The following is a 27,624-nucleotide window of genomic DNA, read 5'->3' as shown; positions in this document are numbered from 1 at the left end:
ACTGCTGAATTCATAGATCTGAAGGTGGAACAAAGCCAAGTTGTAGATTTAGCAAGGTTAGATAGTCCTTTAAGAAATGGTGATCTCCAGACAAAAAAAAAATAAAGCAAGATAATGAAAATAGGGTAAGCTGATAACCAACAAAAAATGTGATGTTGAGTGGAACTAGTTACCTAAAAGCTCACACAATGAAATAAGATGTTAGAAAAATTCCTGAGAGAATAGTATTTGTACCTGTACTATCCAGCATCAGTGAAATAATATCAGAATTTATATTGAGTAGTCAGCATGCTATCTTTCAGCCCCTTTGTGTGATTGCCTGTTTTGAAAAATACTCTTGAGCCTTAGATAATAATTTCTCTTTTAATGACAGTGCCCACCCTGTCTCCACCCCAAATATTCTGCCAAACAATATCTCATTATTCCAGCTCTGCATGGATTTCCTACGTGCTTAATAATTTACAAGGTACATCCTGTTCAGGGCTACTGCCAGGCGTGACTAAGCCCTTGGGCACCAGTCTGCCCCAGGCGTGTGGCTCCTGCCTGTTCCACCTACCTCTCTCCTGTGTTTTGCTACTGCGTGCACTGTGCACGCAGGAGTGCCATCAACCAAGATGGCAGCGGAGGCTTCTCTAAGGGGCTGATGCCCCTGCCGCCATCTTGGTTGATGGCACACATACACGGTACACTACATGCACGCACATGCCTGCCATCAACCAAGATGGCGGTAGGGGCATCAGCCCCTTAAAGAAGCCTCTGCTGCCATCTTGGTTGATGGCAGTCCTGCATGCACAGCAGCAGGACACAGGAGAGGTAGGTGGAGTGAGTGAATGGGCAGGTGGCCTGGAAGTTCCGTCCCTGTGATCCGTGGCAGGAGAGCGCTACTCTCCCACCCTAATGAGGTGCCCCTCTGGGGCGCCGGGGCCCTTGGTCAGGGCCCAACCTGGCCACCCTTTAGCATCGGCCCTGATCCTGTTAATGAGATTCAGCACACCACTTGTTCTGAATGAGCTGCCCTAGTGATTCTACCTTCATAAGGAGTTTCTTTTCAAAGCTACTTCGGGAGTAAGAATGACAAAGAAGACTTGAAATTGAGAGTTTCTGTTTTCCAGTGCTTCCCATGCTGTGTATCCTATTTAGATTCAGCTTGTTTGGGCAGTGCAAAGTAGAAATAGTCTGACATATAGCATGGGACTTCTGATCTGAATAATCATGAGCATCTTCAGTACACAAGTTCGTGGTAAAGGAGTGGGTGAGGCAACTTTGATTAGCTGGCTGTGCTACAGTCTTGATACTGGTGAATGTGTTGCAAGAAGTTCGCTTATCAGCATCAAGGATTGTAATGCTATTTGCTATGCTCATTTTGCAGGCAATTCAGAATATTGATACTTTGACTAACCTGGACAGCCTGTTTCTGGGAAAGAACAAAATCACCAAGCTTCAGAACCTGGATGCATTGACAAACTTGACAGTGCTTAGTATACAGGTACCAGCCCTGGACTTCCCTTATTTATCATGTCTGCTATCCCCCATCATATAGACTTTGCAGCAATCGCCATTTAGACCTTTTGAAACTAGAATTACAAATACACTGGAAACTTATGTGAATGAAAGGAGGCAATTATAGTTCAGATTAATATTCTGTGATCTTCTTTCCCCTCCCATCCCCATTACCATAGCTATTGATGTGTAGTAGAGGGTGTTCCAATAATCAGGTGTTGCGTTTCTACACTATAATCAAAATAAAATGTAAATGTACTGCCTTCAAGTCGATTCCGACTTATGGCGACCCTATGAATAGGGTTTTCATGAGGCTAAGAGGCAGTGACTGGCCCAAGGTCACCCAGCGAGCTTCATGGCTATGGGGGGATTCGAACCCTGGACTCCCAGGTCGTAGTCCAACTCCTTAGCCACTACACCACACTGGCTGTATAATCAAAATTCTAGTCGAAAATAAGAACCCTCTAAGTTATAAAGGCAATTTGAAAATTCTACTTCATAAATTGCAAAAATTTTACATAACATGTTTTGCTTCAACACAAACCTTCCAGTAAGTACTGCTTAACTATCACATCTTTTCTACTAAGTCACAGTATAAGGAAACTCGTGTCTGATATTTCATAAAACTGACCAGGGAAGACCTGTACAGGTTTAATTTTGTGCCACAAATGTACGAAATGATGCACTACTGTTTTAAAAAATGGCTTTTTTGTTCTTTGTCTGTTACATAGTTTTTACAAAAGGATATTGCTACAGAAATTATTCATATGCCTGTTAAATCAAGTGTTAAATGCCTGTCAAGTATCTATTTAGTGCAGGGGCGTGGAGCCTGTGCCCCTCCGCCTATTCCCCTAATCCATAATCATTGGCCATGCCACTTGCAGCTCCTGGAGGTTGGGAGTCCAGCAGCATCTGGGGGCCCATGCCTGATTTAGAGTTTGAAATGGAATACATGCCATCAAATACATTTTAATGCTTTCTTGCTATAAATATGCTTCTTGGTTTTGGAAGCTATTTAATTAGGTGATTGTATTTAGGATTGTTCATTTCCATTATCCAAAGGGCACCTTCACTTTTAAAACAAGCAAGCAAAAAACTTGGTGCCACTTCACATGCTCCTTTTGAACAGCATAGATGCAGACCAGAGTTGTGCCACTATATGAAAGATTAATGAAAACCTCAAGTCTGCTGTAATGTACCTAAGCCGAAGTGTCTTATGTGCCTTCCCAACATGATATTGTGCAGCTGTTTGGTGTCTGTCAGAGTGATTTTCTCAGGGTAAAATGTATTATGCAAATGTAGTTTGTTCAGCAGAGAGGTATGTAAAGCTGTTACCTGATTCTATCACTTTTCTCATGACCTCTCTAGAGCAATCGATTGACCAAGATTGAAGGGCTGCAGAATCTGGTGAACCTGCGGGAGCTGTACCTCAGCCACAATGGCATAGAAGTCATTGAAGGGCTGGAAAACAATGTGAGCTTCTATTTCTTTGTATCTCTTTATTCGACGCTACTCATGTAAGTGGCATTTGACAAAGAATTGAGCAGACAGCTTCCTACCCCAAGAGGCTTATCATCTTGAAACAGATGCAAGGGAGACAACAGCGAAAGTGAACAGAAATGGAGGTGATATTAAATAGGGAAATAATATGCATTTACTTTAGGTATGCATATGTAGGCTTACAGTAGGGAATTGAGACTAGAAGGTTGTCCCAGAGTCTTCATGGGAAAAGGTGAATTTTGAAGGAAGGATCTGCAAGAAGTAAGAGGTGTCATTCTGAGAGGCAGTTCAGGGATAACGTGCAGCAAGGAAGAGAGTGCAGTGTCATTTGAGGGAGCAGGAGACCTTTGCCCTATTGAGGGTGGTGGTGTTAGATGAGCGAAGGCCACAGGCAGGGATGTGTCTGGATGTAAGTGTGGAGATAAAATGGGGGGGAGACCATGGGGGGTTTGAAGGGAAGAATGAGAAGCTTATGCAGGATCCAGTAGTGGGGAAGAAACTTGCATAAAGATTTAAGGAAGGGTCTTAATTTAGTCAGTTACAAGAAAGGTGAGTAATTTTGGCAACAGTACAGATGCTCTTGGAGGTCACTGATTCATAGGGTCGCCATAAGTCATAATCGACTTGAAAGCACATAACAACAACAACACTGGAATAGAGGTGAGTCGACCAATGTAAGACAAGACCAGAGAGAATGATAACCAGCATATGAAATTGAGTTTTTGCCGGGGAGGGCAGACAAAAGGACTATATTTTTCTGTTGGAGAGGGAGAAGCAGAGCTTTTAGCCATGCTTGGCCATATAAAGCAATATTGAGGGAATTCCAGGTAGTATTTGGGGAGACAAGTTGTGCTTTCGTATCAGTGGTTGCACCTCTCCAGAGAATAGGGTGTATGACCTTTAATCTTGTTGTTTTGTCCAAAACTGACCTTGCGGTTAAGTTAGTTGCCAGTTAGTTCAATAAATTTGCCCGGCCTCTCTGTTCAAATGCCAAAAGTCATTTCTGTGCTAGGGAGGACAGCTGGCAGTACCGTACGTATGGTTGCTGAACACCAGATATTTTGCTATGTACCACATCCCTTAAATTCTTTTAATGCAGGTGTGGGAAACCTAAGCTATCCAGATGTTGTAGTTCAGTAACATCTGGAGGGCCATAGGTTCTCCACACCTGCACTAATTGCTTGGTCTAAGGATGCAGAGTGAAAATCTTTACATTTTCTTTATGCTTATTTTAGAATAAATTGACAATGCTGGACATTGCGGCCAACAGGATCAAAAAGATTGAAAATATCACCCATCTAACAGAGCTCCAAGAATTTTGGGTAAGTCTGAGACTAAAGGGGAGAGAGAATTGCTTGTGGATTAGTAGAATGGCAAATTAAGACCCTGACCTAGTAGATCTGAACTAGTAGCTGCCGATGGGCAAGATAGTTTCCAACTCTCTGGACAAAACTTTAAATCCAAGTTGTCCTTTGAAGTGGTCAGAAATTGGGAATTCAGAAAATGCACATTTGGAAAAACTCAGTCTACCAGGTGCTTTTCAGTCCAGTCAAGGAGGGGGAAGAATGCATACTCTCATCCCATCCTTGCTACTGGGTGGGCCTTAGGACTCCTCCTTAGATTATGGTAACAATGTGGAAGCAGTTGCTTCCTGTGGATTCCTCCTGTGGTATCAGACTAACAGGAGAAGCCCCAGCCCATACAGGAAAAGTCCATGCTGCGGTCCCTAACCATCCCAGCATTTTTCTTCCAGAGAACTGTGGTAGTGTTGGTGTGGTTAGGTGCCACAGTCTGGGCTCCCCCCACCTGGCCCAGGGTTTCTGGCATCATCTTGCTGGTGCAGTAAGGAGCTGCCGTAGGGTGGCTTGCATGCAGCCTATATAACCTAAAAACAGGGTATTTGTTTTCATAAAGTGACAAACAGTGCAATTGACTAGTTATTTCCTGGGGCCTTCATTTTGTGCAAGCCTGACATATAAATGTCAAGAAATTGCCTTTGGAAAGGAAAACTTCAAAACTGTCTGGGTCAGCACATAGGAAGCTCCCTTATGCCAAGTTAGGCAATTGATCCATCTAGCTCAATATTGTTCACACTGACTGGCAGCAGCTCTCCAGGGTTTCACACAGGGGAAATTCCCAGGCCTGTAGAGTTGCCGGGGATTGAACCTAGGACCTTCTGCATGCAGAGCAGATGCTCTGCTACTGAGGTATGGCCCATCCCCATTAACTAACGCTGAACTGAAACCTCAGGTGTGATATCCTCCTTGCTCCTTTTGAGGCTTCCTAATTTCTCCACTCCTTGTCTCTACATTACTTTTTTATGCTGGCTTATAAGATAAGTTGACTTCCCAAATGGGTATTACTTTTGAAATGCACTCATCCATACTGAATCTCCTGTTCTGTCATGTCAGCATTATGAGGTTCTGGCAAATACTGGCTCATTCTGAGAAACAGTTCATTCTCACTAGCTCACATCCTATGTAGCATGAGAAGCATGAATAAGCTCTCATTATTAAGTTAAAAGCTAATGCACACAACCCTATTTTCTCATGGAAGAGTTGGTGCTAAAACAGAGCTCATTTTATGCTGCTGATAGGTCCTAAGCCAGGAATGTGGGATCTGTGGCCCTCCAGATGTTGTTGCACTATAACTCCCATCATCCCTGACTATTGGCCATATTTGCTGGCGATGATGGGAGTTGGAGTCCAACTGCATCTGGAGGGCCACAGGTCTCCCTTCCCTGTCCTAAACCTATGGGATATCAGGAAGGCTGAACAACATTTTCACTCTCATTCTCTTATGTCTTACAGTGGAATGAGCATGAATTAAATGCCACCAGGCTGGCAGCTATGGATAATTACATATCCATATCTCAAAAATTGCTGACAGTTCTCTTTTATGCGTGTTCCCTCCTCCCCGCAGATGAACGATAACCTCATTGAGTGTTGGAGTGACCTGGATGAGCTGAAAGGAGCCAAGAACTTGGAAACAGTCTACCTAGAGCGAAACCCGCTGCAGAAAGATCCCCAGTACCGACGCAAAATCATGCTGGCCCTTCCATCTGTCCGGCAGATTGATGCCACCTTTGTCCGGTTCTGAACCATCTCCAATCCATCCCCCTTGCCTTCCTTCCTTCCTTCCTTCCTGCCAGAGTGTCACAGCTGGGATTTTTATCCACACTGCACCCTCAGTCTTCAGCCCTCTGACACTTACAGAGCAAACCGCTAACCAAGAGCACTGAATTCAGACCTTGCATATAATGCACACTCTTGTTGTTTTTTGAATATTATTATTATTATTATTATTAAATCTTGAATGTGTGAGGTCTCCTGTTTGTGACAGTGTTTGTTCCTGTTAGGCAATCTAGCACCGAGTCCAGAGGTGCACTCTTAAACCTGAGCATCTTCTGTTTGTAAAGCATCAGGTACCTCTGGTCTTTAAGATTTGCAAGCCCACCCATTGGTCCTCTAAGCTTTTTCATAGTCAGTGACACCTAGTAATAGTAGCCTCTGAAACAACTGTTCTGAGTTGTGGCATCAGAGGTATTTTATACATCAAAATAAGCCCACAGAATGGGAATGGGGAGAGACTTGCACAGCAGAAAGTCTTCTTTAATTCTATACCTTTTCTTAAACTGGGGGGGGGACTATTCATCATTACTTGTCCAATGAACATAGAGGCATCTAGATGTAAGCCAGTCTGAACTGCCTAGTTTAGCAGCTTCCATCAGTCTGCACTATTCCACAGTGTATGAGCTGGGCTATTACACCTGTCAATATTTGCACTGGAAATGATAGTTAATCACATCCTGGTTCTTCGCACTGAAGAAGCATGGCTATGTTCCATATGCTTCTGTTTACCATCCTAGCCATCTGATCTGCATGCAAACTTATTCTGGGATGCTGTTTAGCAATATGTGTTAACATGTTGTGTACTTCGTGCTGATTCATAAATGCACCCTGCATTCTGTAAAACATGGTAGAATAAGCTGCACCGCTTGTGGGTGAAATTCTTCTTGGGACAATATGTAGGGGGTGAGAGAAGAATTAGCAGTCCTTTTGATGATTGAACTAAGACTAATATTGCCAGCTTGTTTTTTTATTTACTGTATTCATTACAATTATTTACAGTCCCCCTTTTAGGATATAAATTCTACCAAGGCAACTTACAAGTAACATTAAATTACATACTTTAAAAACACAAAGGACAATATTAACATATTAAAACACATCAAGATCTTTCCGAGAGGGCAATAGATCACCCTGTGGAAGCAAGACTGGGGGTGCCTTCATCTCTCCCATAGGATCATTCCCGCAGGAAAGTTGCTGGCAGATTGTCCTAGGGGATGGAAATTTGGGGAGAGGGGAAGGGATGAGTAGGGTGGGATGGCGCACACAACTTTATAACAAAGTTGTTTAGGTAGGCAGAAAATTATTTATTTATTTATTACATTTGTATACTGCCCCATAGCCAAAGCTCTCTGGGCAGTTTACAGCAATATGCTATATTATAGGCTGGTTATAGGAGTAACTGACAAAATGTATGCATGAATTAGAAACCAGCGTTAGTTTGCATGGAGGCTATTGGCCATAAATATAACTATACCTCTTGAATTTGCTGGCAGTGGAGGTGAATGGTCTTCTATTTTTACCAAACATCCTGGAAGGCATTGCATTGTAAAGTTACATTGCAACAACTCTGAAAGGGGCCCCAGCAAATAGTTAGAAGATACTGTTTTTTAAAAACATTTTGGCACAAGGAAATAATGGCAGCATATAGTGAGTGTCATAGCTGAACAGAGATTTAAACCAGGGTTTCCTTGGTCCAAGTCCCATACTATTTTCAGTATACCACATGGTCAAATTTCTACAACAAAGGCTCTTACCATATATGGAGTGAGAAATGCCAGATGTCCAAGCTGGATTTAGAAAGGGAAGAGGCACTAGAGATCATATCACAAACATACGTTGGATAATGAAACGGACCAAGAAAGTTCAGAAGAAAATCACCCTGTGCTTTATAGATTACACCAAAGCCTTTGACTGTGTAGATCATGAAGAACTATGCAATGCTTTAGAAGAAATGGGGGTGCCACAGCATCTGGTTGTCCTGATGTGCAACCTATACTCTGGACAAGAGGCTACTGTAAGGACAGAATATGGAGAAAGCGTTTGGTTCCCCATCGGAAAGGGTGTGAGACGGGTGTATTTTATCACCCTATTTATTTAATCTGTACGCAGAACATATCATACGGAAAGCGGAATTGGACCAAGATGAAGGAGGTGTGAAAATTGGAGGGAGAAAATCAATAATTTAAGATATGCAGACGATACCATACTCTTAGCAGAAACCAGTAATGATTTGAAATGAATGCTGATGAAAGTTAAAGAGGAAAGCACAAAAGCAGGACTACAGGTGAACATCAAAAAGAATAAAGTAATGACAACAGAAGATTTATGAAACTTTAAAGTTGACAGTGAGGACATTGAACTTGTCAAGGATTATCAATACCTCGGCACAGTCATTAACCAAAATGGAGACAATAGTCAAGAAATCAGAAGAAGGCTAGGACTGGGGAGGGCAGCTAAGAGAACTAGAAAAGGTCCTCAAATGCAAAGATGTATCACTGAACACTAAAGTCAGGATAATTCAGACCATGGTGTTCCCCATCTCTATGTATGGATGTGAAAGTTGGACAGTGAAAAAAGCGGATAAGAGAAAAATCCTCTCATTTGAAATGTGGGTGTCGGGAGAGCTTTGCGGATACCATGGACAGCGCAAAAGAAAATAAGTGAGTGTCAGAACAAATTAAACCAGAACTATCCCTAGAAGCTAAAATGATGAAACAGGTTATCATACTTTGGACACATCATGAGAAGAAATGATTCACTAGAAAAAACAATAATGCTGGGAAAAACAGCAGGGAGTAGAAAAAGAGGAAGACCAAACGAGATGGATTAATTCCATAAAGGAAGCTAAAGACCTGAACTTACAAGATCTGAACGGGGTGGCTCATGACAGCTGCTACTGGAGGTCACTGATTCATAGGGTCACCTTAAGTCATAATGGACTTGAAGGCACATAACAAACATGGCTTGCATGGAGAGTGCCAGTGTTTTCTTTAGGAAAACAATTCACTGATCAAGCTGAACAGAGTTATTGATCATGCTTACTGGCCTTGAGTGAAAACGTTTCACTCCTGTCCACCTGGCCCTAATGGGCATTGCAGTATTTATTGATCAGCTACCTAACTGAAGTTGAGAGTTTTCACCACAGGTTGGAGTGGATGGACATAGTGATCTCCAATTTGTTCTCTCTGTTGCATCCCTGCACCAGCGTACACTAGTCACCTTATGCTGAAAAGAAGGGACAAGAAAACTGGAGAAAAACTAGTGGGAAAAAACAGTATTAAGAAGAAATAAGGGAGGGTATCCTAACGACAACTTTCAAATCTATTTTGAAAATCAAAGGGTGGTTCAGTTGACACAGTGAGAAAGAATTACAGAAATGTAGGTTTTTAGGTTAGACATGGAAAAAAATTGAGACCGCACTGTGACCTGTGCCTTAAACATGCAGTTCCATGTAGACTTGTGGAATGCCTATCCTGTAAAAGTAAACACTCCAACTTTCCCAGCCATGTCCTGCCTGAATCTTGTTTTTAAACAACCTGGAAAACCAGGGTTCGAATCCCCACACAGCCACGAAGCTCACTGGGTGACCTTGGGCCAGTCACTGCCTCTCAGCCTCAGAGGAAGGCAATGGTAAACCACCTCTGAATACCACTTACCATAAAAACCCTATTTGTAGGGTCACTATAAGTCAGGATTGACTTGAAGGCAGCCCATGGACTTCAGAGCCCCGTGGTGCTTTTCTAGTTAAAATCTACTGCAATACCTTTCACTTAAACAGGTTGGTATAGAAGGTTTTCCAGTTGTCTGAATGATGAGCTTTGAACTTGGTTTGTTGGTTTTAGTGCTGATGAATAACCCTAATGCCAGGCTTTCCTTCGATCTTCAATTATGATCTCATAGATGATGGTGTCAGAACTCTCAAGTCAGCAGCAGAAGGTGAGGTTTTAACAATTTTTTGTAGGACAGATAACTGTCTTGGTCAGCTTTCCCCAACCTGGAGCCCCTCTGGAAGTTTTGGACTACAACTCCCATCAGACCTGGCTGATGGAGGATAAGGCTATCAATTACTATTAGTCAAAATAGCTGTGTTCTACATCTTGTATCCAAAATGGTATGCCTCTGAATACCACTCACTAGGGAATGACACCAGGAGAGGGCTATTTCACTCATGTCCTGCTTGTGGCTTTCTCATAGATAACTGGTTGACCACTGGGAGATAGGATGCTGGACTAGAGAGGCCTTTGGTCTGATCTAGCATGGCGCCTCTTAGGGGAAGGGGAAGGCATCCAATAGATCCAGAGAATAATCAGTAGTTCCTCCTCTCTCTGCCCCCATTTCTTCGCAATGGTCAAAGCTGGGAGGAGGCGGAGAAGCTCACTTGAACTTCTAAGGTTATTCTCTTCATATATGCCTTTTTCTTTATATATGTGCCTTAAGGAAAGCTTTGATAAAATGTGGCTGCTTACGTTCATGCACAGATCTACAAATCCACACCCTCTTATCAAACAAAGGCAAGTTACTAAACAGGAACAGTCTTGGGAACCTGCTTACAAGTTTCAGATTCCTCCACCTTATGCATACACCCCACATATTTACCAAAGCAGGAATCTCCTGGAGCAGATGGTGAAGATCGTTGGAGTAGAAGAGCAGAGCAGTGACATTTTGTAGCTTTTGAGAGTGAAGAGAAGAAAGACACAGGGAAGCGGAGGAGAATAACAGTACGTTTAGCATCCTTTGTTATTTCCTCAGAATTTCTGTGCAATGGAGCTGCTATCTGAGAACTACTCAACAGGCTGGGAGAGAGTATGGATGCAATAACCTCAGCACCTTCATCAGGTAATTTAAAAGCAAGCCCTTCTGCATATAAATTGGAATAGGACAATGTAAAGTTGTGTGTGTGTAGGGGTGTTTGGCATCATACAACATTTACAGATCGTTGAACTTTGATTGCCTCCCCTTACTCCCGCCTCCACTTTCAAAGTTTCTACACCGCCCTTCCACATCACTCCAGCTGAACTGGAAACCACCAAGTCGAACTCCTGGCTGGATTCCTTGCCTTATATAGCTATTTTTGGCACTATTGAATTGGACTCCATCCACACAGCAGCACTCTGCGATCAAGGCCTCAGTGTGCTGCAAGTGGCAAGTAGGTGCTGCTGGACAGCAAGTGTCTACAACACAGGAGATGCATCTAACAAATGGTTCCTCTCCATCCACTAAAATGAATAGTCAATGTGGTACCTTCCAGATGTTGCTCGACCACAACTCCCATCATCCCTGACCATTCGTAATTGTGGCCTGGGGCTGATGGGAAATGTAGTCCAACTTCATCTGGAGGGCACCACATTGGTTATGCCTGCTATAGGGAGAGCTTCTTGAAGACACGCATAATTGTGGGCTCAGAATAGAGGGGAGGAAAACATTAAAAGCAGAAGCAGCAGGGGCCAACTTCTGTGAAGATAGACCCTGGTTTGGGCCACGAACTGTAGAGGAGAACTTAAAACTCCCTCAGCTAATCTCCCTAGGGTGGAGGAAGAAATCCTTCCAGAATCCAAATCACAAGTCAATCCAATCCTGAATGTGTGGCCACCACCGCTGTTATACTGATCAGTAAGTCCATCCAGTGTCTTAGCTGTGAAACAGCAAGCTCTTTTATATATGCACTATGGTAGTATGTTGCTTTATTTCTTTCTCAGGTCCCCTTGGTTTTAGGTTGGGGGCATTGCTGAGAGGGGGAACGACCTGCTGTAAAATATCTTCCCCCATTTCTCTGGATTGCATCTGTACTGCAAACTTTTTATCAGTTTTATACTGGTTTAACTGTCGTCGTTCCCTCTCCCCTCTGCAAAATAAAAGATGGGAATTGTAGTCTAGTGTGAATTCTGTTCCAAACCACACCCTTCCCTTACAGAAATAGGATTCAGAGAGTTCCACAGGAAGGAGGATGACTATTGGGAATGTAGGAAGCTGCCCTATACTGAGTCAAACCATTGGTCCATCTAGCTCAGGATTGTCTGCACGGACTGGCATAGCGTAGCAGCAAATTCAGAAGTGCAGGATCCCTTCATGATAGCCACAGACATGCCCCCTTCTAAGATTATACAACCTTCTAAAATTACAGAATAAACTAGCCAAGCTTGAATACTGCTTTCTGTTTCTCTATCACTATCACCAGTTGATTGTCCTTTCTCACTGTCAGAGATATTGGTTGCATTACTGAATTAATAGTTTCCACATATATCTCCCGCTGCTACCAAACTGCTTGATGATGTAGATGGGATGCTATCATCAGGATTCACTCTCTCTACAGCATTCTCACTCTCCACAATTTGTCTTGGCTTTTTGAAGTAGGAACTAATAAAGGCTGGCTTGCGGTTGACACTCATTGGGACTCTTCTCAGCGGCTAACACCCTCCCCTTTCATACTGATTGGCTCATAGGATATTGGAGACATAGAGACCCTGCTGGAACCTGGCCCCCCAAAAAGACCCCCCAGGAGCCCAGATGACCGCTCGCCTGCTGACTGGCAGCAGCTTTCCAGGGTTTCAGATGGAGTTTTTCCCAGCTGTACCTGGAGATGCTGGGGATTGAACCTGGAACCTTCTTCATATAAAGCAGATGCTCTTCCCTTGCTCACACCATCTGATGTCTACATCAAATATATGCTTTCTGTCTCTAGTTGCTAGGCAGCGCAATCTTATGTCTACCCTGAAGAAAATCCTACTGAGTTCTGTAGGACTTAACTCTGTGTATAGCAGGGCCTGTTGCCCTCCAGATGCTGTTGGACAACAACTCCCATAGTCCCTGACAATGCTGGTCGGGGGTGATGAAGTCCAGAAGCATCTGGAGGACTACAGGTTCCCCACCCCTCGTGTATAGGATTGTAGTCCTATCCTGTAGTGCTCCAGAGAAGTGAGAAGAAATATTTATTTTATTTATATGGAGTATTTATAAATGGCTAAACATTACCAAATACTATAGCGTTGTACAACAGGTAAAAACAGTTATCCAAAGAGAAATTGGATGCTACCCATCAGTTAATCCTCTATGTTAAAATAGTTTGTTATCAGTTGTGAAGGTGTAAACGTTGGTGTGGGGGTTCCATCATTATGGACCCTACTATAGGAGGTTTTCCAAATGGTTGAAGAACATTCGTTCAGGTTTGTCGTCAATTCACCCAAGAGGCCTGCTCTTAAGAACTTCAGAATGTGGCATTTCTTTAAAAAAAATATTTTTGGAGACAAACATTTTGCTTCTAATTTCTTCCTCCAGTAAACACGGAAATTTAATATTTGAAGTAATGGAGCCAATTGCCACGACTAGCAGAGTATACTTTTCCTGGCTCATTTCTGGTCAGACAGGTTTATTCTGCTAATTCACCATAGTTACCTAGCCCCAACTGTGCTGCCAAATGGTGAATTCAGGAAGCTGTCTCTATGGATGAAGTTTGCTTTTGTTTCCTTAGTTTCTAATTCAGGCTCTCAATTTGAATTTCAAAGCCACAGTGTAAAAGAGCTGGAAACATAAAAATATGGATGCTTTTTAAAAAGTGTCCTAGCATACACCCTACATTTTGTTTATGTAGGAATAGGCTGGCAAAATGTTGCTGCTGTAGATCACTTACTGGATATGCATCAGGGCAGTTCAGGAAGGCAGTTGCTCCAGCAATTGTACACAACTAGTAAAGGTCCTGAATTCTTGTCCCCCTTTACATCTAGCCACCCTATTGTGCTGCCATGTTACAAAATGAAATAGCTTTCTTCAAAGGAAGAGAGTTCTGTTGTTGGGTTTGTTGTTACTTATTTTAAGGACTTTTGCCAGTTTTGGGCAAAGGTGGTTGTTCTTCCATGCTCTTAGTTGCTAGTATGTTTTATAGTAGTGGGGATCAATGGAGGGATTGGAAAGTGCCATGCATTGTGGATTGTAGTTGACAGGTATGCATATTACTGGCAAAAGTCCCGGAGAACACTGGCAACTGGGAATGTTTTTCTAGAACAAGCTCACTTTGTAGTTTTAGATCTTTGCAAAGTAACTGCAAACATATTGAATTTAGGTTTCTTCGAGTTTTTGTTTGGAGGGGCCATTTTAACCCCACCATTATATAAGAAAATATAGGTGGGGACTTTGTAGCATGACTTCCCCCTCCTTCGAAGAATCTTGGGGGAACTGTAGCTTGGTGAGGATATAAAGGATACTTCCCCGCATTAGACTTCCCTAGGGATAGGGGATGACTATTAAAATCAATTTGGAGACAGCGTAGATACAAGTGGCCCCTGCAACAAAATTTTGCAGGGCATTCCTACGTCTCCTAAGTGGGGAAGGGGCAATGAATGGACACCCCTTCTCCCCGTCCCCACAGACAGGGAAAACAACACCATGGAAATGGTTAGGCCTTTAGGTTTACTTTGCTGCAAAAGCCTTAGAGATATTTCAAAAATATTTCAAAGCGCCAGATATTTCAAAGGTGCAGTTTCTCCCTCTATTGTGCGGCTACTAGGGTAGAGGAAATGGCACCTATCCAGTGATATCCTGCTTCAGAGTTCATAAAGCAAGCTGTCAGATTAATTTGCAATTTATGGTTCAATCATGGTCGCAGCTGTGCTTTTTCTGTGGTCAATATGTCAAGTTATTAGTCTAATTATTTATTTAGCTCATGCACCTTTACATGTTAACATTAAGTTGCCAAAATATCCTACGTTTGGCATTTTCCCAATACATGCGTTGCTCCTGGAATTTACAAAAATGACATGGCTGGGATCCTAAGAGGAGGTTAACATAAGGAAATTAATGGAAAGGTTTCATGTCCCTTTCCCCCCTCCCCCCCTGCAGCCACCTGTGCCCCTTTAAAAGCCTCTCTGGACAGTTGTGGAACTCTCTGAATAATGTGGGGTGATATGTGGGGGGCTATTGGGGTGGGGAGGGGTTAGGAAACTCCTTCTATTAACTTCCTTAAGGCAACTTCCCTTAGGATCCAAGTCTGTGTGTTTAAACTGTGCTCATATTATGATGCGAGTGTCAGTGACTGCATTCAAGGGTTAAAGTACCATCTGGGAAAAGCCCTCAAACAAGTGTTGAACCTACTCCACAATATTTGAAAGTCAAATCCATATGTAGCTCCACTGTTTGCCTACCAAAAGGAAATTTCACTTTTGAGTGTCAGCAAGCTGCTTTAGTACTTCTGGTGTGCTGTCGGCTATTCTGGCAGTAACTGCACTGGGCCATTTCTAGCTAAGAAAATTACAATCCTAAAAAGTGATGCTTTAAGCAAGTGGGTGGGTATCTCAAGCTAATTCTGACAACACCGGCTGTTTTCAGATGCAGCTCAAGGAAGCTATGCCTTCAGGCTTTCCTTGCAGAACAGGCCTCAAATTGTGACTACTCGTGCTTGCAATACACTCTCCTCACTTTTCTTGTATGACTTTACAGGGATGTTCTGCTGCCTTCATAAGCAGTGGGACTGGTTAGACAGGGAGCAGATTGCCAGCAGTAGTCATTGTGTTCGAGTTGCCCATCCAAGGGGAGGGAGGTGGCTCACACATTGCTTGGACTTCTCAGCACTTTTCTGCAAATTCTGTTGTGGCTGACTTCCTCCTAGATGGTGGCATGAAAAATAAAGATGCAACGGAGAAAGACCAAAGAAGATGACAACTTGATCACAGATGAGCAGAATGTTAAGGAGGCCGGTTATGGGAGCTTAAAGAAGAACTCGGAGGAGAAAACAAAGGAGTACATTTATGAAACTGTTGCTCTGGGCTCTGAGAAGATAATAAAATTGTCCAGTTATGAAAGTCTAGCTGATGATTTAGAGCAGAATGTGGAGGATGCCAAAGGTGGGAGGCTACCCATGAGCTCTCTTGAGGTTCCGCAGGTAAGCAAAAATCACTTTTTTTTCTAGGGTTGAGGAAGAACTGGCTATCAGATAGGGATGGGTGAGAATTTCAATTCCGCATTTCAAGCTGAATCTATCAAATTTGCACTTTTTGAAACAATATGAGAACTGAAACACAGCCATCCTTCGAAATTTGCATTCATTAGAGTTTTGAGATGCAGTTCGCCAACTAAACAATATTTATGAAAATGCATGTATTAGGGGAAAGTGTGCATAAAATGAATACATCAGTGAAAATAACATGCAAAAAGGCATGAAATGATGAGAAATGGCATGCAAAAATGTGTATCTTTGTCAAAACTGCCTGCAAAAACGTGTTTATTTGGAGAAATTCACCATAAAATGGTGGAGAATTTTCATGAGGATTAAAAAAAAAATTGCAGATCACTGTAGAAATGTAGAGAACTGAATTCAACATTGGAAAAATGAGAAACTGAGAGAACTGAAACAGACAGATCTTTCCATACCTACCTCAGGCCCAGAACCAAAACCTGCTCTCCAGGCTTCTCTGTCTGGCCCTCAAGATTCTGCATGGGGCACACACCCCTCTTCAGCTACACCTCTTCTTCCCAGGTCATGCCCTTCACTGGTCCTACTTTGCACCCTCGAGAGCTTGTACCTGGCAGAAATGTGCCCTTGAACTCTGATAATCCCTCTTGGATGACTGGACAGAGGATAGAAAGGTGTGTAGGAGTGGGTGTAAAAACTAGTCCACTGTACAAAGGTGAAATTTACATTTACATCCTCTTCTGACTTTCAGGCACCTGCTTGAAGACTTTTCTATGCTGACAGGCCTATGCAGTTGTTTTAATGTTTTCTTGAGTCACTAGCCGTTTTAATGATTGATCTGTGCTGCTTTTTAATGGGTTCATGGTTTTATATTGCCATGCACCACTTTGATATTTTGTGGGAGGGTGGTATATACTTTTATAATTAAAAAGAATGTGTGGCTCCACTTACTTTTGCCTTCAGCCCCACCCACCACTAGGAAGTGATCCTCCACTGGAGGGTTGCACAGAAGGGAATGTGGACCTTGGGCTCAAAAAGGTTCCCTACCTGTGCTTTAGGAAGATAAGTGTACTGGTTTCAGACAATAACAATCTGGTGTATGCGAGCTTAACAATGGAAAGTACTTCTTCAGGTAGCGCATACTTAAACTATGGAATTCACTCTCACGGGCAGCAATGATGGCCACCAAGCTAGATGGCTTTGAAAGAGGTTTAGAGAAATTCATAGAGGACGGCACCATCAGTAGCTACCAGCTGCGGTGGCTATTCTCTCTGTTTTCACTATTGGAGTCAATATGCCTCTGAATACCAGTTGCTGGAGACCGCAGGAGGGGAGAGAGCTCTCGCACCCAAGGTCCTGCTTGCACCCTTCCCACAGACATCTGGTTGGCCACTGTGAGAACAGGATGCTGCACCAGAGGGGCCACTGGCCTGATCCAGCAGCTTCTTCTTATGACAGTGGGTGCCATTTATTTGTGCTTTTATTATTTCTAAACAGCCTCTACTGGCCTTGCAGACAGAAAGGCAGAATAGAAATCTTTTTAAAAGTAGTCATTGCTTTGGACATTTGTCTCCAGCCTTTTGCCATTTTCACTGTTTTGTCCCTGTAGCAGCTGGAGAATTGCAGTGTGGTACTATGATGGGTGAACTCTTTTGTTAGAAAGAGAGGGAGAAAGCTTGCACAGTGCAATAGCAAAGAGTGGGCAACCAGCTGCTACAACTTTATTTCCAGGACTAGGCTATAGTATTGTCAGGACTGGCCCTGACATTTTGCTGCCTGAGGTGAAGGACAAGATGGCCCCCTCACCCCCACCATTCTATGTGCTGAAGCCAACCAGACTGGCAGGTTAACACTGACAGTGGGATAGTGTTTGCCACCTCACCTAAAAATAACATTTTAGATAGGTGGGCAGAGCAGGTAGTGTACACAGCTTTGTCCCCCACACTTCACCACCAGCACCCATCTCTGCCCACCCCCCAGCATCTGCCACCTGAGGCAGCCACATCATCCGGCCTAATAGCACCTCTTCACCCTAGTTTTTGACACTTGAAAAATACACACACACACTGGGCTGCCGTCCCTGCTCACTTCTTTTGCTAATGCCGCCTACACCCCACCCTACAGCACCCCCAAGGCCTCCCCCCAGCCTCTCTGCCAGGCCCCCCTAGCCGTCTCTCCATCCCCTCTGCCATGCCACCCCCTCACCACTCCCACCCCAACCCCACCACACACAGGTCACTGAAGCCCCCTCCCCCTCCCCGGGTTACCGAAGCTTTCCTCCCACCCCCACTTATCTTATGACCTTGCTACTGCTGCTCACTCACGCCACCCGTCCTCTAGGCCCTGCCCACTAGCCCCCCGCCACACCTTGTCATTGATGCTGCCTCCTCCTCCTCACTGTGCCACCACAGCCTCGCCTTACCCTCCTCATCTGTAAGTTTCATGCTACCTGTGAATGCTTCAGCACAGGCATGCACCTGTTCATGGGTAGCATGATGCTTACAAAAATATCATATAGTAAGATATTTAGGGCCCTCTCTAGCTGTGAGTATAATTTGTTTTAAACTATCTTTAATAATGTATTTTATATTGTTGTGACCTGCCCTGGGACCTACGAAGGGTGGGTGGTGTAGTAGTAGCAGTAATAATAATAATAATGAATAATGGTAGGGTCAAACCTAAGAGTTGTCTCTCTATTAATCACACAGAAACACAGCTTTATTCAACACGCACCATTCAGAGTTTCTAATGTACATTTTATCATGGCAAAGCTAATGTGTACAAATAGTGATCAACTGCAGCTTTATATCTGGGATTATTATTTATATTTCAGTAGTACACAAATGCTTCACAAAATCTCTTATCTTCCTACAGCTACAACCTGCACTTTTACACAAATTGCTTGTGTGTGTATTTCCTGATGTGCATTTCCTGGGAAAGGTTCATGTCTTTAAAGCAGAAGGAACATTTTTTAGCCTGAAGGCCCTATTACCTTGTCGGCAACCTTCTGGAGGCTGCATACTAGTGGTGGGCAGGGCCAGAGGCAAAAAGTGGTTAGGCAACAGATGTAACTCTTACCTTTGTACAGTAGGCTACATTCCAGCCACACAAAAACCAGTAGTTCTTCCTGACTACACACACCTCTCTCTCTCTCTCCCCCCCCTCCATATAGGTAAGCCTGCAGGCAGCATTATCACAGGTCAAGGTACTTAAAGAGGGTGCAGAGCAGGGCTGGTGAGAGGTGTTGCCTGAGAAGGAGAAGACACCTGAAGAAAGTCCAAGGTCCAGATAGGAAGACATAGAGCGACCACATTTGGTCTCCAGGTCTAAGGTTGCCCATCCCTGCTTTAAAGTGACAAGCACATCTTCCATAGAGCATCAGTCTATACTCCATTGTGGGGAGGAGGTGAGCAGGGGTTTGGAGGAAGCTATCTTGGCCCCTACATTTGAGCTCTGGTTTGACATTCAGTCCCTCTTTCCAGAGAACTCTGGAAACTGTAGCTCTGTGAGAATAGGAGTCTCCTAACAATTCTCAGCACGCTTCACAAACTATACTTCCCAGGATTCTTTGAGGGATCCATGACTGTTTAAAGTAGAATAACAGTGGAATAAATGTATGGTGTGAATGTGGTCTTTTCAGTTATGGGGCCCTCTTTGTGAGTATGTTATTAGTTGTCAAGGGCTGATTAGAGCAACTGATCACATTCACATAAGCCAAGAACCTTGTCTTAATGAACCATACTGTACTGCATGCAGCCCAATTACTCCTGCTGTGTGTGAGTGAATAAACAGCCCATGAGGGGGATAGTTTAGGTTTATGTCCACATCCAGGGTTGTGGTTTGTTTCTCTCTAGCAAACCAGGATTCATAAGCAAATGATAAACCTTGGTTTAAGACTGGCTAGCGATTCTGGCTTGTTAGAGAGAACTAACTATGATTCCGGAGTTCAAATGTAACACTAAGCTATTCCCTTCCCAGTTTGTTCCCTCCATGCAAGCGGATAAAGAAGAGAAGGACTTATCAGTCTGTATGCACCAGCATGAAGCCAATGCACAGTATGGTTTATTAAGTCAAGGTTCTTAGTTTAGCATTACAGATGAACACAGCCATTCTGAGAGATACAACAGAGACAGAGCAGCAAATTCCCCCTTGATGTATTCTGGAGGGAGAAGACAAGATAGTCTGACTAGTTAAGATGCTAGTCTAGTCTTCTTTTGCCAGTCACAGCTGCTAGGGTGAGTAATATGAGCCTATCTAACTTTACATGCATTACTAACATTTTGTTTTCAGTGGAATAAACAGCCATCACCAGGCCTTATTGTGAGGAGCACTGCAAACTTCTTCAGTGATGAGACAGCCAGGATAGGTAAGAGGACATAGTTCATCACCGAATGAACAAGCTGGGGTAAGGGTTTCTGAGATTAGTAGGACTTTCCTTTTGAAAAGATATTGTTGAAGAGATACTGCTTCCATTCCTTTCCATTACCCTGACAGCTCAGCACTTGCCTTATGGATATTGAGCAAACCTGCAAGTCTTACGCATGTCCTGACTTTTGCAGAATTTAACATTTATGTTCAGGTTTTGGGTTTTTTTCTTCACCAAATCATGAAAAAAGGAAAAGTTCAGTAATTACTTGTTGTTGTTATGTGCCTTCAAGTCGGTTATGACTTATGGCGACCCTATGAATCAGCCACCTCCAGTAGCATCTGTCATGAACCACCCTGTTCAGATCTTGTAAGTTCAGGTCTGTGGCTTCCTTTATGGAATCAGTCCATCTCTTGTTTGGTCTTCCTCTTTTTCTACTCCCTTCTGTTTATCCCAGCATTATTGTCTTTTCTAATGAATCCTGTCTTCTCATTATGTGTCCAAAGTATGATAACATCTGTTTCGTCATTTTAGCTTCTAGTGATAGCTCTGGTTTAATTTGTTCTAACACTCAATTTTTTGTCATTTTTGCAGTCCATGGTGTGTGCAAACTCTCCTCCAACACCACATTTCAAAATTAGTTGATTTTGCTCGTGGGATTCTTAACAATTTCTTAATCCATAGATTCTCTTTTGCAAAGCCCCCATTGCCCTAGCTAGTTTAAAAATCCCCCACTCAGCCAGGCCCCCAAACCAAAGGTGAGTTGTTTGGGGGAGGGAATAGCTATATGAGATGACATTTTCAGGAGAGAATCAGCTTGGTAGGGAAGGGGTTAAAACATACCTCCCTTTTAAGGTTGCCAGGTCAGAAGCATCCCAAAACCTGAGATTTTAGGGCCGGGCCCGAGTGATGTCATGGGGCGGGCCCGAGTGATGTCATTAAGCATGATACATTAAGCATCAACCACAGTTGCTTGGAGCATACAATTAAAAAAAAATCTGACTGGAAATTAAGCTAGACATCTTAGCTAAAAGATGGAGCCTGGGTAGGGAACATTTAATCTAGCCTACTTGCTTTCAGCAAGAAGGGTTTAAGTGCCTTCAGGCCAGGCCAATCACCAGAAGGTTACTCAAGGAAGAAAGGAGCCTAGTATTGTGAAGATGTTAGATGGGAGCGTTCAGGAGTAAAGATGGATGCCCCTGAAGGCTGCAATTCTAAACACATGTACTAAGGGACTAAGCCCCCATAGAACTCAACAGGACTTACTTCTGAGTAGATATAGTTTGGATTGTGCTGTTGGTAAAACTTGACTAGGGATCCTGTGCAAGGACATCCATATCCAAGCAGGGTTGACAACCCCCTGCCTGGAATGCCCTGCCCTTATCTTTTAATGTGGCTGTTCCAAACTTCTTTACATATTTGACCCTTCACTTCAGAAAGAGGTCTGAGAAATGAGTAATAAGAGTAAGAAGATTCTCTACCCTTTCTGTCTGCATAGATGCCCTCATCCTTCCCCTGCACCCAGCAGAAGCTCTGGGTTGGATGGGATGCACTGGCATCTCGTAGAGGACACCCCCCCCCCTTTCCTGGGGTATATGATTTGTCCTGGTCCACAGCAGATTTTGGGGTGGGCACCCCCAGTTACTTATTTTTTCCTGTATGTTTTGGTCTGCTTTGATTTTGCATAGATGCTCTCATCCTTCCCCTGCGCCCAGCAGAAGCTCTGGGCCAGGCGGGACGCAGTGGCATCTCGTAGAGGACACCCTCCCCTTTCCTGGGGTATATGATTTGTCCTGTCCCAGAGCAGAGTTTGGGGTGGGCACCACCGGTTACTTATTTTTTATGATTTTATGACATTATGTATTTATGATAATATCAGAAGCCTGATGATTTTGATTGCATAAATGTATTGTTATTCTTGACTGGGAGAGTCCCCCGATCACAGTGATATATCATACAGGATACCCCAACATATATATTGCGGTTCAGAGACATGTTAAGTTTGGTTTGAAGTTGCTGTAGTTGTCAACTCTTCTTTTTTAGTGTTTTGAACTTTCAAGCAAATAAGGAACTGGGAACTAGGAACCAACTTCAGCGTCGTATCAGTTACATAGATTAAACAGTCGTGGGGGGCGGTTGACGTTTTTGTGTATATCTCGGGAACCAGACCACCTAGAAACTTTTTTTTTTAAATTGAAGCTGAGAGTCTGGAGATTAAGGGGTGCTAGCCGGAGAGCTGGAGGGCCCCCCAAAACCAGAGACTCCAGCTGAAAAATGGAGACCTGGTAACTCTACTCCCTTTATCCAACCCACAGATCCTCTGTAGTAATTGACCTCCCCCCCTTTCCTGTTTTCTCCTAGAGCTGTGATCACAAAAATGCAAGATATTTAGACTAGCCCTGTGTCTGCAGCTGAAAATGCCCATGAATCTTCGACGATTGTTTCTATAATGGGGCTATAATGGGACTAGAACCTTGCTCTGTTTGGTATTCATAGGTTATTTCAGAATCTCAACATTTAATGAGAGCAACTATATACTTCCTGTGTGAAGAGAGCTTCAGCTATGGGGCAGTATACAAGTACAATAAATAAATAAATAAATAAATAAATAAATAAATAAAGAGGAGGTTAGAAGAATGTCTACTGTCCCTCCCCAACACCAACACCCAATACACTCAAGTGACTTGATAGGATTTATGATGACTGTATTCAGGCAGAATCCAAATATACTACAGCTGGTGTGAAATAGTTGTAGTTTATATTGCAGTACATTTTTGGAAGCAGTGACCTGACTGCTTGGTTTCTTTTCCATTTGTCCTTGTGTGGAAAACTAATTTTCCTGGGCATTTTATGTGTTCCAATTGGGAAAAGGTGCAGGAAGTGCCCTGTACATGAGGCTGTGTACATGCATTTAAAGCACATTCCCCCCCCCACTAAGAATCCTGGGAGCTGTAGTCAAAGGGGTCCTGGGAATGGTAACTCTATGAGGGGTAAATGACCGTTCCCAGGATTCTTGGTGGGTGGTGCTTTAAATGTGTGGTGTGTTTGCAGCCTGAGCTCCTGGTCAGTTTTTTTAGCACCCTACAGTCTTTTTGGATTCCCCTTTGTCTGCTCCATGCCGTTCTCCATTCTTATGATTGAACAGATGTTTTTGATGACTAACTTGCCTTCCTACTTGGTTTACTGCTGAGAAGAATGCTAAAGTAACATTTGCCCTCTGTGTGTGTGCACTTGATCTCAGACTTTATCCTTGCATGGGAATCGGATTGCCAGAGTTTGGAAGGACAAAGTGATGAAGGTGAGAATTCAAAGCGAAGGCAAAAGAGATTGCTTGAAATGCACAAGCTGTGGCGAGAGAGGTTTCTGAACAGACTCCAGATGGCAGGGATCAGGATGGAAAAGGTAATCCAACTGTTTGGTTCTAGTATTTGTTTGGTTGTTATTTAAGACACTTCTTGCTTTAGCTTTTCCTTGTATGCCAGCCTTGGGCTTACAGGTGTCACCTTCCTCAGTAGGAGAGAAAGATGAAGTTATAATGAACCTGCCCTCCAATTCTTGGATCCTTTTGAAGTTTCACTGCTCAAAATTGTACCTAATGGGGAGGGGGCAAAACAAATTCAACTGCACATATCCTCAGGAGGCTCCACTCTGGTCCTCCCCACCAATCAAGTCCTGCTGCTCAAAACTGTGGATGTTTTTGGTGACTCACAAGGCTAAAAATTAAGGCACTGCAACAGGGTGGTTGGATGGGTGGCAACACACGATATCTCAGCAAATAAGAGTACCCAAACCCACATTTTATGAAAATATTTATGCCCTAACTTTTGTTGTAGTCCAAACCAACAGGCAGGCATCATTGTACCAACGCAATGCTGTAACTTCACACTTTTTTCCCCAGGGCATTGCCAGCACCCATGTGTCTCCCAGTAATGTGGACCTGGCTACACGTTTATGGGGCCAGAACTAGTATATTTACTCTGAGGAATGGTTGGCACCTGGTTGGCCACTGTGAGAACAGGATGCTGGACTAGATGGGCCACTGGCCTGATCCAGCAGGCTCTTCTTATGTTCTTATGTTCTTAGGAGAGAAAAAGCTGAGATGAATTTCAACACAGTATAACTCTCTAAAACAACTGATGCATAAATGAGGCCAATAACAGCAGAAGCGTCATACAGATAGGGATGGGGGAGAAATTCAATTTGGTTCACATTTAAAGCTGAATTTATAAAATTTGCACTTTCTGAAACAATATGAGAACTGAAGAACGGCCATCCTTCAAAATTTGCACTTACCTGAATTTTGTGATGCACTTCTCCAACCAAAAATGTTTACAAAAATGCATATATTAGGGGAAAGTGTGCATAAAAATGAGGAGAGTGAAAATAACATACAAACATGTATTAAGTTAGGATACATTGCTTGCAAAAATGTGTACATTAGTCAAAACTCTGCACACAAATGTGTTTAGCAGGAGAAATGATATTGAAATGAATTTCCATGAGAATTTTTTTTAACGGCAAACTGCTGAAGAACTGAATTTAAGACTGGATAAATGAGAAACCAAGAGAACCAAAATTATAAGATCTTTCCATCCCTACATGCAGAGGAACTGCCACGTGGTCTAGTGTGACCATGAGGACATATCTGTCCTCAACGGCAGGAGATTGCTGTGAGTGCCTCAGTAAAAGTACTATTGTCTTGCCTCTGGGAGTTTCTCAGTTTCTGCTAGGGAATTCCGTGCAACTGGATTGATCCTAATGCTTTCCATCTCCTTTCTTTCTAGCATGTAGCCCAGAATGCAAAGAAGCTAGTGCACTTTATACTGCTAAGTGCTCCTTGGAGTGTGCTCTGTTATTATGCTGAAGATCTCAGGCTGAGGGTTCCCATGCAGGTGAGAATGTTATGGTGCCTATGGGGTCACACTTTGCTCTCTGTTTAGGTTATACACTTACCCTATGCAAACAGTGGGCAGTGTGACAAAAATGTTCCTGGATTGTGTCATATTAGACCACCCCTCTTCAACCAGTGTGCCTCCAGATGTTGTTGGACCACAACTCCCATCTTTCCTGACCATTGGCAATGCTGGCTGAGGCTGGTGGGAGTTGTGGTTCAACAACATCTGGAGGCACACTGGTTGAAAAAGGCTGTATTAGACTGTAGGTGGTAGTGGAAAAGGGTGCATATTTAATTGCTACTCCTCCCTCTCTCTCCTTTTCTCCCCATCATCCATGGAGGAGATAAAGTAACTGTACTCAGGTGCTGATGCACATGGGGAGAAAATGAATGAATTATCCCATTACAGTCCAACTGTATTTATTTATATGAGAAATTGCCCTGTCTTTTATAGCTATCTATGCTTCTCTTCTTGGCCTTAACAGTTAATGCAGGGGTTGCCAACATGGCACCATTAGGTGCACATGTGCCTACAGTGGCCTTCCCTGGTGCCCACAGGGTCCTCTCCTCCCCCCCAAACAAATTGGGCATGAAAGAAGTGCTCTGTTGTAGTCAATAGAATAGGTTGTGGGGATGAAGATGGGGGGTGCCCATAATGGTTTATCCAGTTTGCAAATGGGTCTAAAATGGTTGATGCCTCCTACCTTAACCGATCGACAGGTTTTGCCACCTTTTGCTTGATCTTTTGTGCATTATTCTCTTTCTTTCCTCACTTGTATGCAGATTGTTAACAGTGTTGTTCCCCCACCCCACCAGCACTTGCTTAGCATATAGCTCTGTTGCTTATTCCCCCAGGCGGTGCCCAATCAGGCTGTAACTAACTGGTCTCAACGGATTCTGATGAAACTGGGCATCCCCAATATGCTCTATGATGAGGTTCCTGACATTCCCTTGGATTATTACACATGTCATTTTAAGGCAAATAAATTACCCTGGTAAGATTTTGGAATTCATTTCTTCTCCTTTGAGCTACATTCCAAATTGGTGCAGATATTTAGCCATATATAAAGATCCCTATTCTGCTTTTTTTTTGCTGCTTTCATTTTCTGCTATCTGCTGCTTTTGTTTTTTATTTGTAATATGTCATGGCTTTTATTGATGCTTCCCCTGTGGTACTGCTTTTTATTGTGTGATAGATATTTTTTTGAAAGATGTCTCAAGGGCTTTTTAAGTGGAAAAACTGGGTAAAATTTCCAGAAATATAACTATATGCAAACTTTAAGGCTGCAGTCCTATACCTACTTATCTAGAAATAAGCACCAAAGAATTCAGTTGGTCTTACTTCTGAGTAGGCATGGTTAAGATTGCAGGTTTTTTATAGAAAAAAATACTACACAAATCATATATCAGGGTCAAATGAACCCCAATAAACCCATACAAATAAAATACCTGATGGAAGTTATTAAGCATTACTACATTTGCAAGTTTAAAATGCCTTTACTGAGAACTTTCCTTTTCCAGTAAGACAATATAGTTATAGATAAGTATTATTTATTCATCCATTTATTACAAATACTGATATCTTGCCTTTCAGGATGCAAATCCTTCCAAGGCTGCTTACAAGAAAATATATATATACATATTAAAAAGACACAACAAACAATAAACATATAAAAAGTAATCAGGATTAGTCAGGCCAGTTGGTGATAGAATGGCTCTGTAGGGTAGGGTGAGGGAAGACCAGCTGAAGCAGGCCTCAATGTTTTCTTCACCTCTTTCTAAAATATTATGTATATTGATGTGTTTTAATGCTTGTTTTATATTGCTTAGAGTCTCATGGCATGAGGCAACTGATAAATATATAAATAAGTTATTGGGGCCAACAGTACCCCACAATGATAAGCATGGAACTCAATACAAAAACTGTGAGAGTCTGTCTCCACAGGTTTTTAACACGCACCATATATTACCAATACCTTTCCTTTTTTCTTGGTGTTGGCAATGGTAAGTGCACCAGTTTGGAGGCTTCCACTCTTGAGATCCCAGATGAGCTGGATATAGGTCTAGACCTTTGATCAATGTTATTTTTATTCATTAAATTTATATCCTGCCCTGCCTGCCAGAAGGAGCCTAAGGTGACAAACAAAAACATTAAAAACCACTCTAAAACATCTTAAAAACAAGACTTTAAAACATTTTAAAACAAAGCATCTTTAAAAACATATTAAAACAAAACATCTTTTTTTAAAAAAAGCTTTAAAAAATCTAAAAAAGCAATTCCAATACAGATGCAGACAGGGATTAGGTCTCTACTTAAAAGGCTTGTTGAAAGAGG

General features: G+C 42.8%; 2 protein-coding genes across 4 annotated transcripts in view; both read left to right on the top strand.

Moving 5' to 3' along the window:
- The window catches only part of PPP1R7 (protein phosphatase 1 regulatory subunit 7), a 29,106-nt gene extending 22,779 nt beyond the window's left edge, over nucleotides 1–6,327 (top strand). For all 3 annotated transcript variants that reach the window (XM_061636679.1, XM_061636678.1, XM_061636676.1), the window contains exons 7-10: nucleotides 1,370–1,486; nucleotides 2,869–2,973; nucleotides 4,236–4,322; nucleotides 5,923–6,327. In XM_061636679.1, the coding sequence (XP_061492663.1) occupies nucleotides 1,370–1,486; nucleotides 2,869–2,973; nucleotides 4,236–4,322; nucleotides 5,923–6,099 (486 nt within the window). In that variant the 3' untranslated portion in view covers nucleotides 6,100–6,327. The remainder of the gene's footprint in view (nucleotides 1–1,369; nucleotides 1,487–2,868; nucleotides 2,974–4,235; nucleotides 4,323–5,922) is intronic.
- Nucleotides 6,328–15,747: 9,420 nt separating this feature from the next.
- ANO7 (anoctamin 7) overlaps nucleotides 15,748–27,624 on the top strand; it is a 50,925-nt gene continuing 39,048 nt past the window's right edge. Inside the window, exons 1-5 of the mRNA XM_061636665.1 lie at nucleotides 15,748–15,999; nucleotides 20,320–20,395; nucleotides 23,637–23,797; nucleotides 25,180–25,287; nucleotides 26,145–26,284. Of these exons, the coding sequence (XP_061492649.1) occupies nucleotides 15,748–15,999; nucleotides 20,320–20,395; nucleotides 23,637–23,797; nucleotides 25,180–25,287; nucleotides 26,145–26,284 (737 nt within the window). The remainder of the gene's footprint in view (nucleotides 16,000–20,319; nucleotides 20,396–23,636; nucleotides 23,798–25,179; nucleotides 25,288–26,144; nucleotides 26,285–27,624) is intronic.

Source organism: Rhineura floridana, chromosome 7 (assembly GCF_030035675.1).
Source record: "Rhineura floridana isolate rRhiFlo1 chromosome 7, rRhiFlo1.hap2, whole genome shotgun sequence".
Lineage (NCBI taxonomy): Eukaryota > Metazoa > Chordata > Lepidosauria > Squamata > Rhineuridae > Rhineura > Rhineura floridana.
Note: the sequence above shows the minus strand (reverse complement) of the source record. Positions and strands in the feature narration are given on the sequence as shown.